General features: G+C 39.4%; 1 protein-coding gene across 4 annotated transcripts in view; it reads right to left on the minus strand.

The window, feature by feature from the left end:
• Positions 1-1363: 1363 nt before the first annotated feature.
• HEATR1 (HEAT repeat containing 1) overlaps positions 1364-13870 on the minus strand; it is a 52919-nt gene continuing 40412 nt past the window's right edge. For all 4 annotated transcript variants that reach the window (XM_075126916.1, XM_048843789.2, XM_048843792.2 and 1 more), the window contains exons 32-45: positions 13524-13690; positions 12319-12365; positions 11417-11540; positions 10088-10228; positions 9583-9875; positions 8766-8916; positions 7989-8147; positions 7169-7303; positions 6759-6863; positions 6504-6672; positions 5457-5611; positions 4416-4574; positions 2321-2429; positions 1364-1660 (exon numbers count right to left, since the gene is read on the minus strand). In XM_075126916.1, coding sequence (XP_074983017.1) covers positions 1572-1660; positions 2321-2429; positions 4416-4574; positions 5457-5611; positions 6504-6672; positions 6759-6863; positions 7169-7303; positions 7989-8147; positions 8766-8916; positions 9583-9875; positions 10088-10228; positions 11417-11540; positions 12319-12365; positions 13524-13690 — 2003 coding nt within the window. In that variant the 3' untranslated portion in view covers positions 1364-1571. The remainder of the gene's footprint in view (positions 1661-2320; positions 2430-4415; positions 4575-5456; positions 5612-6503; positions 6673-6758; positions 6864-7168; positions 7304-7988; positions 8148-8765; positions 8917-9582; positions 9876-10087; positions 10229-11416; positions 11541-12318; positions 12366-13523; positions 13691-13870) is intronic.

A 13870-nucleotide genomic window follows, 5' to 3' on the forward strand; every position in this document is an offset into this window, starting at 1 on the left:
TTGTTTAATTTTCCCCCCTACTGTTCCTCAGACGTTCTTGTCAACTGCTGGAAATGGCCCACCTCGATTATCACTACAAAAGGTGCCCCCCCCCCGCTGGTAATAGCTCACCTTACCTGATCACTCTGGTTACAGTGTGTATGGTAACACCCATTTTCTCATGTTCTCTATGTATATAAATCTCCCGACTGTATTTTCCACTTCATGCATCCGATGAAGTGAGCTGTAGCTCACGAAAGCTTATGCTCAAATAAATTGGTTAGTCTCTAAGGTGCCACAAGTTCTCCTTTTCTTTTTCCGGATACAGACTAACTATTCTGAATCCTTCAATCAGGCCCATTTAAAAGTGCCCACACTAGACAGTGTTACACTGGCATGTAATTTAGATTTACTTTTCACTGTTAAGTCTTTTAAATTAAAAGTACGTTCCAGCTAAAACATGCTTCTGTAAACAGCCTCCTCACTAAACATTTAACCTCAGCCTAAGAAAAGTTGGTTTTACCACAATTGCCTGGCTATCTAAAGAGCACTACGTAAAAATTATTTTCAGTTAACTTCACTTTTCTCCTAAAGTCCCTGTGTAAGTTTGACTTCCGCTCTGTAGTGTAAATCCTGCAATGCGAACAAAGTTTTTATTTTCTAAACTCCTTTGAAGTTGGATTCTTGTATAGTCATCTATGGTCAACAGCCTTAAATGGAGTATTGCTGGCTTCTTCACTTATTTTCTTCCACAGTTAAAAAGAAGAGACAGGAATAGAAAAGGTAACATCTGCCCATTCATTCTTCATGAAAGATTCTGAAACCAAGGTAGTTAAACTAGCAAATCTAGACAAAATACCTGATTTTCACAAATGGATACACACAGTTGTAAGAACCTAATTCACATCACTAGTAACGTGCACATCCCTGTGGCGTATCAGACTTATGGCATAATGGTGATTATAGTAATCTCTTTTTAAAGAAAACAGCTACAAAGAAAACACTAATTTAACAACTACTGTTTGAGGTTATAGGCTGGTATAATTGACACTCAAATCCCACAGAGCATAAAGGAAGAGTGATTTAAACTACTGAGTTAACTACTGTACAGAAAACATCTCACAAAAATGTAGCCTCTGTAGTCAGGGACTCTGCTACTAGAAAATGCTTACGGTCACCATAAATGACTAAAAAGCTGCAGTACAAACTTAACAGGATAGAAACTAAGTTTAGGAAAAAAAACAAAAAACCCAGAAGTCTGTCCCTTCTAAAACCTTGCAGCACATTTTAGTTTATGAAAATTTATCCCCATTGTCTTTCCTGAACTGAATTCATACAGCGGTTTCTACAAGTTACAGTATACAGAAGTCAAAAAGCCATCCTGTAATATTTTCAATTTATTAATAACCGTGGAAATTGTCATGACCCTGAACAGCGTATAGGCAAGATCTTCGCAGTCTACTACAAAAAAAGGTGTTACTCTTAATTGGAGTGACATAGTAACTTTGTGGCAATATGATTAGCTCTTTTATGTGAGACAGACATTCACATCTCATGACTGAGACTTTACGACAAAGAGGCAATGGTGTTTCTTAGAAGTAGCTGTGGAGTGGTTCTCCTAAAATAACTTCCAGTTGCTGAATTGTCTTCTGGCACTGGTGTTCTACTTCTTCACATTCATCTAAAAAGCAAACATTAACAAAGATGTAACTAACCTATATGCCCTATCTCCACCCTCACCACTTTTCTTATGTTGTAAATTCTCCCCACACCCCGTTTCATGGGTGTGTCTTTTCACACTGTATGCTCCTTTGGGCAGGGTGTTCGGGATGCACTTATGGTGTTTGGGAAGCATTTACTAGTTGAGCATTACTGCAGCTGAAAAGGTAATGCAACAAAAATATTTCTGAAATAAAGTGGTTTTTCCACTCACAAGAGTGCGGTAAATGTAGTAACGCTTCATAAAAACCTGTCCTAAAACCAGTGCCACAGTCTGATTGTTTGGGACTTAAGTGGTGCACAGGCCCAGTGCACAGAGGTGAATTCCCATCAGTTAGTCTATGGCTCCTAAAACAATGCATCCACTTGTTAACTAAAATTAAAAGTCCCATTAACACCTCAGGTATCAAGTCCCAGTATACTAATTGGTGTACTTAGCCAATGTCAGTCACTGATTATTCTTTTAAAAAAAGAAGTTATCTAACACTCAGGACAGTGGATTTTTAATATTTGTCAGTGATCGATCACTGTCTTTGTTAAACTTTGTTTTGTATCATAAGAGTATTTCAAAATGGACAACCCAAATATCCTGGTTGTCAACTGAAGCATTGTAGGACATTACCTTCCATTAGCTCAGCTAAGAAAGGGATGGATTCTGGCAACAGCACCATGTAGTTCTCCTTTAGTTTCCCTGCAAGTTCTACCAAAGTAAGCAGAGCAGCAAATCGGACCTACAATAAAAAAAACAAAACCAAACCTAAGCCACTATATAGGGAAACAAGCAATACAGCATATTCTCAAACATACCTTTTAATACTCCATGTCTTAGATCAATTTAGTTCCCTTTCCATTCTCCTCCCAGTGCCTTTATTTGGGGAGAGGGGTAATAAAGTGAATTCTGGGAACTGAAGTTTGCTAAACTACTTGGAGCCAGAGAGCCTGCACTCTACAGGAGAGGCTAATGTAGTTCAGTCTCCCATATACATAAAAATTTAGAGCCAGTCACATCTTGCAGGGGAAAAGGACAGAATATTAGTCAAGAATTAAGCCTGGTTGAAGTGATTAGAGACATTAAGGAGGGATGGGTTTGTTAGGAGGAGGAAATTTTCAAAGTTAGCTGATAGACTGGACTCCTTTCATGAAGTCTTCAAAACATTTCCACCTCCAATGGGTCCTGAAGCACACCCAGACGGTTAATGATTCTGACCAACAGAACGGCAAAGTGAAAGGACCCCAAGTAGAACACTGCCACCACCTCCCTTTACATTACATCAGTGGAGCTCCAGCACTTTTGCCGACTGCAATGGTGACAATATCATTGGAGGAGCGAGACCAGTCTTTTAAGAGGAAGAGCCCAAACCAGTTAGGACGTCAAGTGTAGTCCCAAGCTGCAACTTAAGTACTGTCTATAGAACTATTTTTAGAGCGCTAATGTGATCCCCGCTGGCCTGAGTGTCCACGCAGGGTGGGAGGCTCACTTCCGTGGTCTGTGTAGACATACCTTAAACATCAAGACAAACAGCTTGAATCCCACCAGGGAGCCTATAACCCTCCAGCAAAGCTTACAGAGCTCTGGTGTTTGTGCTCTTGAAATACTAGCCCTCTTAATAAAATGACTGCTGCATTCTATGTCAGTTCTAGGCTCCAGCTGGTCTCAAGGTGTAGCCCAAATTGAATGCATTATTGAAGGCTAGTCTCTTCATAACAAAAGGACAAATAAGTGTAGCAGGTTCATATACAAAATAAAAGGTCTCTCTTTGTACTTAAAGCTGGGCTCCTAACTAGTCTGGGGTCCAATGAGATCCATAGATTATATACCAGGCTCAAAAAGATAGGCTATGTTTGCTTTTGAAGTTGTGATTAACGCTTCCTAATTCTTCCAGTTGCTCCCCACAACCTATCAAAATTAGCCGAGTCTTAGCCAGTTCGCCCTCATCACAATCCCACTCACAAGACAGTAAGTCAACTGTTCTGCTCCATCAGCAAGCCTTGCAGAAATAGAGCTGGGTGTTATCAATTTACTGAAGACCTCACAACCTGTCATTCCTCATTAACCATCCTAAGGGCCTAATATACTTGGGCATAGGAGGATTAGATTTTTATCCATAAATGTAGATGTCACCATACACAAACAAACCCATGAAGATTTTTTTCCTTTGATAATCAAAATGCAAAGAAAGAAAAATGCTGCTTGAGAACTTAAGAGTTTGGTTTGTATACTTTGACATGTGGTGTTGACAATTTGTGTTTTAATGGTTATAAGGTTTTAACTTTTTGAATCTCAACATCTACTGTCATTAAATAAATTGCTTGACCCCCCCCCCGTGAAAACGTAAATAGATAAAAATTGAAAAAATGCTTAAAAATGAACATGGATATCTTAAAATTATCAAATATAAACATTGAATTCTGCCACACTTAGATATACTATAAATGTGGAACATGAACAAAAGGAAGACACAGTGAAACCCTGCTAAAACATAGGTCAGTCCTTGGGGACTGATGAACAATTGCCCATAATTATCTTCTGGCATCCATTCTGAAGCTATTCCATTCACACTATAGTAAAGGACCATCTGTATTAATAATACCAGTGTGTTATCTCATAAAGAGCAAATTTCATGTCAAGCAATGACCCAGCCAACCCACAATCTGCTTTCTATGCACAGCAGTTTAAACACACTCATATTCAACTTGGAGATAATCCAGCTTCATACCTTAGGTGAGGTGTGCCTTGTCTTCAGCAGAATCTGGTAGTTTAGTGGTTTCCACAGAGAATCATCTGCCATTGCAATTGAAAACTGAGCTATACATGGAATCAGGTGCATGGTCACTCTTTCCTGGAAGTTCTCTTCTCCTCCAAGCATGTTTTCTAGCTGCAGGAGTACAATGATCACAAAGCAAGTCAAACAGAAAGGCCCAACTGTTTAACTGAGGCTTAAAAACATCCTGCTGCCCTCTCACCCCGCAACATCAGGTTAACATTTCGCAACACACGAGTTCAAAGCCTAATGGAGGGAGATTCCAAAGGCCAGAGTACTAAGGAAGATAAACACCAGTAAGATGAAAAATCTAAGAAGTTACATTTTAAAATGTTGATTCCCCTAAAATCTTTCAGCTATGAACTCCCTCTTCTGGGCTTAAGATTTAATGGTACCATTGTTTACTGGCGCATGAAAAATTCAGGTTTAAATTCTTTGGGGTGCCATATCTTTGACTGATAAATGCTGTCTGAGAGCCCGCAGAGGGAGTGTACTTGGCCTGCAGGAGTTGGGGGAGGAGACAGAAAAAGCTTCTTCATGCAGCAATGACCCATCCAACTTGGGAGTGGTGTTGGCTGGCACTGCAGAATATCTAATTGTGTGATGGGGCAGTTTAAAAGGTCCGAGCAAAGGAGAAGGAGCTGGAAACTCCTGAGCTTTGGGCAAGTCACTTAATCCTTCCAATACCCCAGTGAGGTAGGTAAGTATTAATTTCTCTATTTTGTAGTATGAGAAAAATGAGGTGCAGGGTTATTTAGGTAACGCGTTGAAGTGCTTTGAAGACAAATACTAAAATAATAATAAATAATAATAATACGATTACTGAAAATAAAACGGGAACAGGGAGAGATTAATCCAAAGAAGGCCAAATCCATGACAAATTACAAGGAATATAATCTGAATATTTAATAGTCAGCAATAAACCTGTTAAACGAAATGGGAATACAATACTTGGATAATCCAGCAATAGTCTCCTTTCAATGTACGTGTCAGTACCTGGTCAACTAGGGGCACCATCAAGGTTTCTGCTCTCTCTTTGCTTACAAAACGCTGGGTATCAAAGAGGAAGATTTTGTGCAAACAGTCAAGGATGAACTGCAGCAATAAGCAGCTCTTTTCAGTACTGTTCTCAGAGTCAAAGAAAGCTTCATCTGCACGTGGGGAAAAGAAGGAAAGGAAAAACCATGAAGAAGCCACTTGCTCTGCAAACACCAGGAATTAGAAATATTGTTAGCTGTTCATGGAACTGGCTATAATGAAAGCAGAGATTATTTAGCAGTCGATGTTACCAACACTCTTCTTAAGAAATGAGTAAGTAGTAAATGGCCTATGGCCTGGATATCCCATGATTAAATCTAGTCCACATGAAATGCAATGTTCAATACGGCCTTTTAGCTCATTGCAGTTTGGAATATTATTGCTTAGATTAACGTTGTTGCTGCTGGATGTGGCATACAGCTGGTGAAGAAGGGGAGCACATAGCTTGTGGGAAAAGGTGCTAGGGATTAACTGAAGAACCTGACAATCAGTGCTACTGATGTACAGGCTGCCTAGGTATGGAAACATCCTGTCACCAATGCATTTGCTGGTTGCCTGAGTTTTGAATGGGGAGAGAAAAATGAAACAAAACAGCAGCAGATATTTCATCAACTAAGTTGTGGAGCCCAAGCCTGGCTGGTGTGTTCTATATGGCCATGTCAGGGGAGGCAATGAGTGAAACGTAAGAGAGCAGGGTCTTGAAACAGGCTTCACTGATCTCACAAACTGCAACTTTGGCTGACTCCAAGAGAAACGTCATGAGTGGAATGACTTCCCCTAGTTGAAGAATATTCCTTTCTTTGGACTTCTGGCCCAAACCCCCCAACTGAAGACATCCTTTTGCATCCCCCAAATGAGTAAGCCACCTTGCTGCAAGATGCAAGAAAAAGGGGGAAGAAAACGTGTTAGGAGACAAGGGTGGGAGGCATGCAGAGACAGCAAGCTTACAGTGATATCATATTTCAACTGTTCCTTCTTTGATAACTATAGTAACTGGAGACCTACCAGTTTTGGAGATGTTAATCTGGTTCAGGGTATCAGCAAAAGGCTTCACTAAATTACCAGCAAACAGGTTGAAAAGACCCTTGAGCTTGTCTGCAATGCAATCAGCTAACCGGTAGAATGTCAACAGTCTGTCCTTTGAGGTGACCTCTGATTTGGACCAATCATATAACTGATGAGAGAGAGAAGTTTGTTCTACATTAACGCAGTTGTAAATACAGTTGTGCTAATACCAAAGGACTATATTAAAATTCCTACCTTGAAGAAGAGGGGTCTGAAAGAAACCTCCGAAAGCTTCATGACCATGCTAATTAAACAGCTAATAATATGGGTCTCTGTTCTACCAACTTCTTCCAGATCATCCTAGAACAAGTGAAAGGTATAATTCAAAATCCATACAGTAAGACTCAGAGCCTGATGAGCATCCTTTCACAAAGTCTAACTTTATCTCTACTATGTTTAGGTCCAAGATACTTGTGTAACTAAAATTTTCTATTCACAAGGAGCACTCTCTCACTTCTCTCCTAGCTGAATACACAATTCTCAAAAGTGCAGAAAATGCATTTAGCAGGAAACAACCTGACACATTCTTGTAAAGAACTTCTAAAATTAACATCTAGTAGAAAACCACATCCATTCTTGCTCCTTAAGAATTGCCAGTACTCCACCTGTGAGTGCTCTGTTCTGAAGTCCAGGGCTTTCATGAAAAATGCTGTGAGCTCAGACTGATGGGAGATGAGCTGGTTTCTCTCCATAACTGCAATGTGCTCTTTAAGAATGTCCATAAGGGGACCCAGGCGGTTCTGTAAAAGATTAAAAAAAAAAAAAGACAGCTGTTACCCCATAATTAAAAAGAAGTCACATCCATAGATCATCAGATCAACTGAATTCCTTCCACAATTTATTTTTAAAAAAAATACAGGTGAAAATCATGGTCTTTAAACAAATAAACATCCCCATTCACAATGTTAGAAACCCAAAATTTGCACCATTAAGAACCCAAAAGGTGCATCTGACCAAACAAAATAAAATTGATTTAAAACTGATTTTCATTGCCCAAGCTAAGAGAAATAAAAAAGTTGACAGGTTGTAAATAACTTGGATTTTATAAAATTCTTTGACTTCTGGTAATCTAAGGCACTATCAATAAAAGGTGAAGATGTGTTTGTTTACAATTTGACTTAAATAGGCAGTGTCCCTTTAAAGAGTTTTCTTTCCCTCCCCATCTTGGCAGCAGATTTTAAATGCCCAAGCATGAGATAGTAGCAAGGCCCAAAGGAAAGCTGCAATTCCTAATGTATGTCCCTAGCAAATAAATGAAAGCTTTAATGAACAGAACTGTCTTCCATACTTGCCATCTAGCATATGAATACTCTAGAGCCTGATGGATCCTTCCCTGTTCTAACTTTTCTGGTTTAATATAAAAATGCATATTTAAACTATAATTACATTTCCATTCACTTTACTAATGAATGAAAAAATCATAACCTTCCAAGCATTTGCAAGTTCATTGTAACACTTGGTAATCGCTGGCAACAGAACTCTGGGACCAAGCCGTGTAGCTAACATAGTTTTCAGTGATGTTAAACGGAGATTAAGCTGGGACGAAGGGCCCATTTCCACTGCAATCCTTTCCAAGCGAACGACCTATCAGAAAATCCAAGAAGAACAAAACCAGTAAAACAAATCTTTCAAGAGCTGTTTTCATAATCATCTCCTCCAGAAAAATATTGCGGTCTAGGAACCAACAAAGAAATCACCTACTTAATGTAAAAAGTTTATACTCAGTTTAATTAGCAAAGCATTTTGGAAATAAAAAGCACTCCTGTCTGTTACTACTTTAAACACTACAATTTATGAACTTTGTATATAAGACTTTGTCTCCTGCAATACATGAAAACTGAAAAAGGGGATTCATCAGTGGAATAAGCAGAGGATCATTACATCCACTCTATTTATAAAAGCTGGAGTTTTTATTAATATATACACATTTGATCAACTTACTGGTACAGGAGAAAAACCCTCAAAATTCACACCCCGCCTCCTAAAGTAGCAAGCTAAGTCTCTGCAAGGTTGCAGGAGGAGAACACCAGCTACATCATTCCATTTACTCGCGGAGGCTGAGTAGAAGCAGTCAGGAGATTTCCCCCAACCACCCAGATGGCCAAATTCTCATTTTAATTCACTGCAAAATCCTGCATGACCTCCATGATTTGAGCTTCCTCATTCTTGTCCCCTCACCCTCTCAAGACAGCGATGGCTCACCTGCAGCAAAGCATCCACCAGATAGGGACTGAGGAAGTGTGACAGTGTTGCCACAACTTTCAGCAGCGCACTCACCGCGCTGAGCAAGTAAATCTCGTTAGAGACCAGCTCCTTTTTGTCTTTTAGTGTCTTCAGCAACGCTGGCATCAGCCTGCAAATAATCAAGTAAAAACACGCAGAGAAGTAAATCCACTGTCAGTTGCACATTGGGAGGTAACTTTCCGAACAGGCCTCAATCCAGCCTATGAAACTACAGGCACTAAAACGTCTACATGCACAACTGCAGAATCTATTTTTGAAAACCCGGCCTTTTGGGATTCACGTCTCTATTCTATTTCTCAAAAAGCCGTGAAGAATATTGGATTTAAGGCCCTGCTACATTGTGAAACTGAGCACTCTTATTAAGGCTAAGGCGTTTTTAAAAAAGCTGTTTATTAAATGCCTGAGTTCCATATGAACAGGCAGGACCAAACGGAGTTGTACCGTAGCTATTTTCCAGCTGTGCTGAACAAGGGTTCTATGTTTTAAATACCGTCAGGCTTACAGTGGTAAGACAGCCATTTGACAGATTCTGCAAGAACTTCTGGGATTATTAAATGATCTCCAATTCTTACACAATTAGTGCATCATTTGCTTCGGAGTTCTCTCGCTGTAAGTACTCAGGAGGACTCTTGGGCCTTTATCCATTTCTACAAAGCACACCGTGCACATACAGACTGCCAATTAGTTTAACAAGCCTTTAAGCCAGCCTTTAGTAATACGTTTCATCTGACGTAGTTCCTGCGGCAGTGAACCCTTTTATGAAAACGGACGATACCTTGGAAGCTGAGGTACTGCTAGTGGTTTCAGCGTATAGGTGACCTCAGCTATACACAGCAAAGCACTTCCCATCACATTCCTTTCTTCCTTCCTCTCTGAAGAAATCAGGTCAATGGTGGCTTTCAGAACAGGCACAAAAGGCTCTGGATGGTCTGTGCCAAAACATTTGCACAGTAATTTGAGGCTGAACAAAGCAGTCTGCCTGTTGATGGCTTGCTCCTCCTCCTCTTCATTTATTTTACGCTGGACAATAGTGATTAGCTCTGGAATTAGTTCTAAGAGCTGCCAAACCTAAGAGAACAAAAGAACACACAAATATGAAATTAAAAACATAGCTAGGTCCTGCAAGTTAATGTGGGTGGGCGGACCACATTTTGGTATTCAAAAACTCACATTTCCATCTGAAAGTTCTACACCTGCCCTTACACGACATCTCATTTCTACATTAGCGGAAAGGTGCGAACAGTTTAAACAAAGAGAAAGGGCTTAACCCTTTGCCTTACTTGGACCTTCTGCCAACGTGTGCGCTGCTGCAATTTATTGTTCAAGAGATCCATTGCTTTACGTCTCACAGAAGGCAGCTGGTTGGTCATCAGTCCCCTAATGACAGGGATAAATGTCTGTGTCGGCAATAAGGCATTGGCCTGTAAAAAAAAAAAAAAAAAAACAACAAACAACAACAACAGAAATGTTCTTTCCTGTACTGCACCATCCAAGCCCCCCAAAAAGTATAGAAATGTGCACTTCCTGAGAACAAAGAGAGGATCAGAAAAGAAGGGAAAGCATGTCCTGATAGTGCTTTGTTTGGGAAAGCAAAAGGAGAAAGTAAGTTCCTGCTACAATGTTTAATTCTCATACCGTAACTGCTAGCCACCAATTTGGAAATAAACTACCTTCTACTTGCTCTGCCTCATTTAACCCTGAGGATTCCTACACAATATTCTTCCACTCCAGGCTGCAGTTGGCTAGATATTACTCGCCACCAAAATAATCCTTCTGACATTGCTCCATGCACACTGGCTCGGAGTGGTGGGACAACTAAGTCGCTAATGGAAGAAAATTCAGCACCATTCACCCTGAGAACTGATGAGAACTCTGATCCATAGCTCCACTATTGCTGCTAGGGCACCAAGCCAACATGGCATCTGTACTTCTGATTTAAAAAAAAAAAAAAAGACTTGAAAAACATAGCAAGGCTTGTCACTTCATGTAAATTCTTCTGCAGAAATATTAGCTAACTAAAAGTCCACGTTAAAAGTTGTAACTAGAAAAAACACCAGAAGGCTATTTTCTTTCTGACAATATCTAGATGGCTCTATCCAACCACCAGGACGCTTAACAGAAAAATAACCATCACTGGGTTTACTTCACTTTGTTTGCTCTGCCTAATAATACTGCTGGCACTAGAAAATTAAAGTAACAATGCATCAGGTTCCAAATTGGTTGGTAAAGCTTACTAATGAATTATGTAACATAAAACCACCAACAAAAAAACCTTAGACAAACGTTGCAAAGATAAAATGTTATATGCAGTGCTGTTGTAACCATGATGGTCCCAGGATATTTGCAAGACAAGATGGATGAGATATAATCTTTTATTGGGCCAACTTCTGTTGGTGAGAGAGACAAGCTTTCAAGCTTACACAGACCTGAAGAACAGCTCTGTGTAAGCTTGAAAGCTTGTCTATCTCACCAACGAAGTTGGTCCAACAAAGATATTACCTCACCCACCTTCTCTCACAAAAATTGAGATGTAACAAATGTTATAATCATGTTTAAAAAAAAAGGGAGAAGGAAAAACAAAGCCAACAAATGGAGTAATGAAAACTTACTTTATCTAGCATATCATAAGACTTATTGAGCAGAGCCCTCCAAAACTTTGCTGTTGGTTTGTCTGCATTTTCTTCCACTGAGTGTGCCACAACATTTATGTAGCAAAGAACTTCTTCTAATAATCTAAATGGAGAAACGTTTTTTCATGAGTAACATTTACAAAGTGATTTTATTCCTGGAGGGCAAGAAATTTCACAGACAATAATGAGGGTTAATAAAATACCCCGTACAGAAAACTATTTACATTAGATCTAGATATTAAAATACAAAAACCTGTTAGGAAATAGTTCAGGCTGGGGGCACATATTAAGAAGAGTCCATCTAGCCCTCCAACCATTTATCATCCTTTCCAAAGGATAAGAAGTCTCCCAAACACCTCGGGAAACGTATGAAAGCCCGGAAACAAGTCTAAGAGGTGCAGCACTTCACTTGTGCCACACATCCCTTCTTTACTTACTGTCATCCCACACAAGTTACACCTTCCCCCCAAAACCTAAATTTTGCTGCACTGAAACATCTACTACAGTCAGCTCTTCTAAATTACATCTGTGATGACTGTAATACTCTCATTCTGACAAACGGGCTTACATCGATAAGGGATTTTTCCTGGGAGTGAAGGAGCAACAAGTGTTGTGGCTAGAAGAATTTCAAATATAATTTCAGATTTTTAGAGACCCTCTTATCATGGCAGCTACGTGCTCATGTAAACATTAAAGTAAATACATGAAGTCACGCAAAGAGGAGAGAATTAATTTTTAAAAAAGCACTTCACTTGTCAAGAACAAAAAAAAACCCAAAAATCAGACAACAGCTAAATCAACTGAAAAACAACCTGCTTGTAATAAACTACAGAGACATAAGTTTGTAGGGGTTTTTTTTTTGTGTGCACGTGCACATGTACCTCTGCTCCAACTCCTGAAGCTCTTCAGCTCCACCACATTCGACTATCTGATTAACAACAAAAACAAAAAACCAAACAGTTGTTAGGACTGTATTACAGTAACACATTGGAGCTGCTTCCATGAAGGATACATTAACATTTAATTACAATTTTTCTATAGCTGTAGTTTAGTCATAAAAAAAACCCAAAAACTAATGACAGGATGAAACCCAAGAAACTCAACTAAAGATTGTTGTAACATTGCTGATGAATGACACTGGATTACCACACTTCAGGTAACTGAAGTCCTCTGGGCAAGCACAGGATTGGCACCTGCAGTGAAAGCTTGCCTAACACTATTCTATCAATATGTTTCAAACCAGAGATGGAGGGATCACCTCTAAAAAGATGAGTTGAGTTTCCATGTCCTTTCAAGCTGTGGCCTCTCTGCTGAGACTACCAGTGCCCAGCCTACTAATACCAATTGCAATGGTGGATTCGTGATCAGATACTTATCCACAAGAAAGAGACAGAACACTGACTCATTTCATGTAAGCCACCAAACTGCAGTCAGATGGATAGAAAAATGCTACAAACTAGGGCTAGATTTGGATCATTGACCTACATGTGAAAAATTTCACATCTCATCACTTCTCTGTTGAGCCACCCAGTTCCCCATAACTGATATTTTTTAAAAAACACAAAACCTTTTTGGTTCTTTAATATTTAATAGTATAATTTTTTACCTCTGAGTTAGAGTTTTACCAGATTCCAAGACTACATGGATTCACCAAATTCCAACACTATAACTCAAAAGATACCTTATAATATGTAATTCGAAATCACAAAATAAAAGGGACCTTGGAATTATAATGCTGGAATCTGGTGAATCCAGATAGTCTCAATAACTGATTGATATCACACTATTTGCCATTGGCTTCACTGTAGCCAGGATTTACTCTGTCTTTTACCTAATGATCAAACACGCAGGCTAAGTCTCTTTGTAAGAGAACTGGAGGGGGGAAGGGGGGGGGGAGAAACGAACAAAGAAAACAACAACATACCACCAAAAGAAACCCCCCAAAACTTTTACTGATAAATTGCAAAAAGACTTCAGAACTGTGTAAAAGGCAGTCAGCCAAATATACTTCAGAAAGCTAAAAGAACAGATGTGTTCAGAATGAAAAGAAAACCAAACCACTTGACAAAAAAAAAATCTGCATTACCTTTTTCACAAAACTTTGAGAAGCCAAAAGCTGTGCCATGAAAGAGACAGATAAAAATTTAAAATGTCGCAGTTGTTTGCCTGAGTGAGACTCCACATTAAAAAGCTGCACTTCTTCATCTTGTGTTTTCATCTTGCGTGTTCTTAATTTTTTTGGTCCAGGATCATCTGATAAAACATCCCCCACAAAAATTATTTTTGCAGCCATGACTAGGAAAGAAGCTTTTGACTGCCAATTACTAAAACTGAAATAAAATATTGCAACAGTTAAAGGGCAAGTAAGTGCTGCATTGTTCAGTAGTTGAGGTAAACTTGGGTAACTAAGATATAGGGTCCAACCCTACAGTC

Source organism: Caretta caretta, chromosome 3 (assembly GCF_965140235.1).
Source record: "Caretta caretta isolate rCarCar2 chromosome 3, rCarCar1.hap1, whole genome shotgun sequence".
Lineage (NCBI taxonomy): Eukaryota > Metazoa > Chordata > Testudines > Cheloniidae > Caretta > Caretta caretta.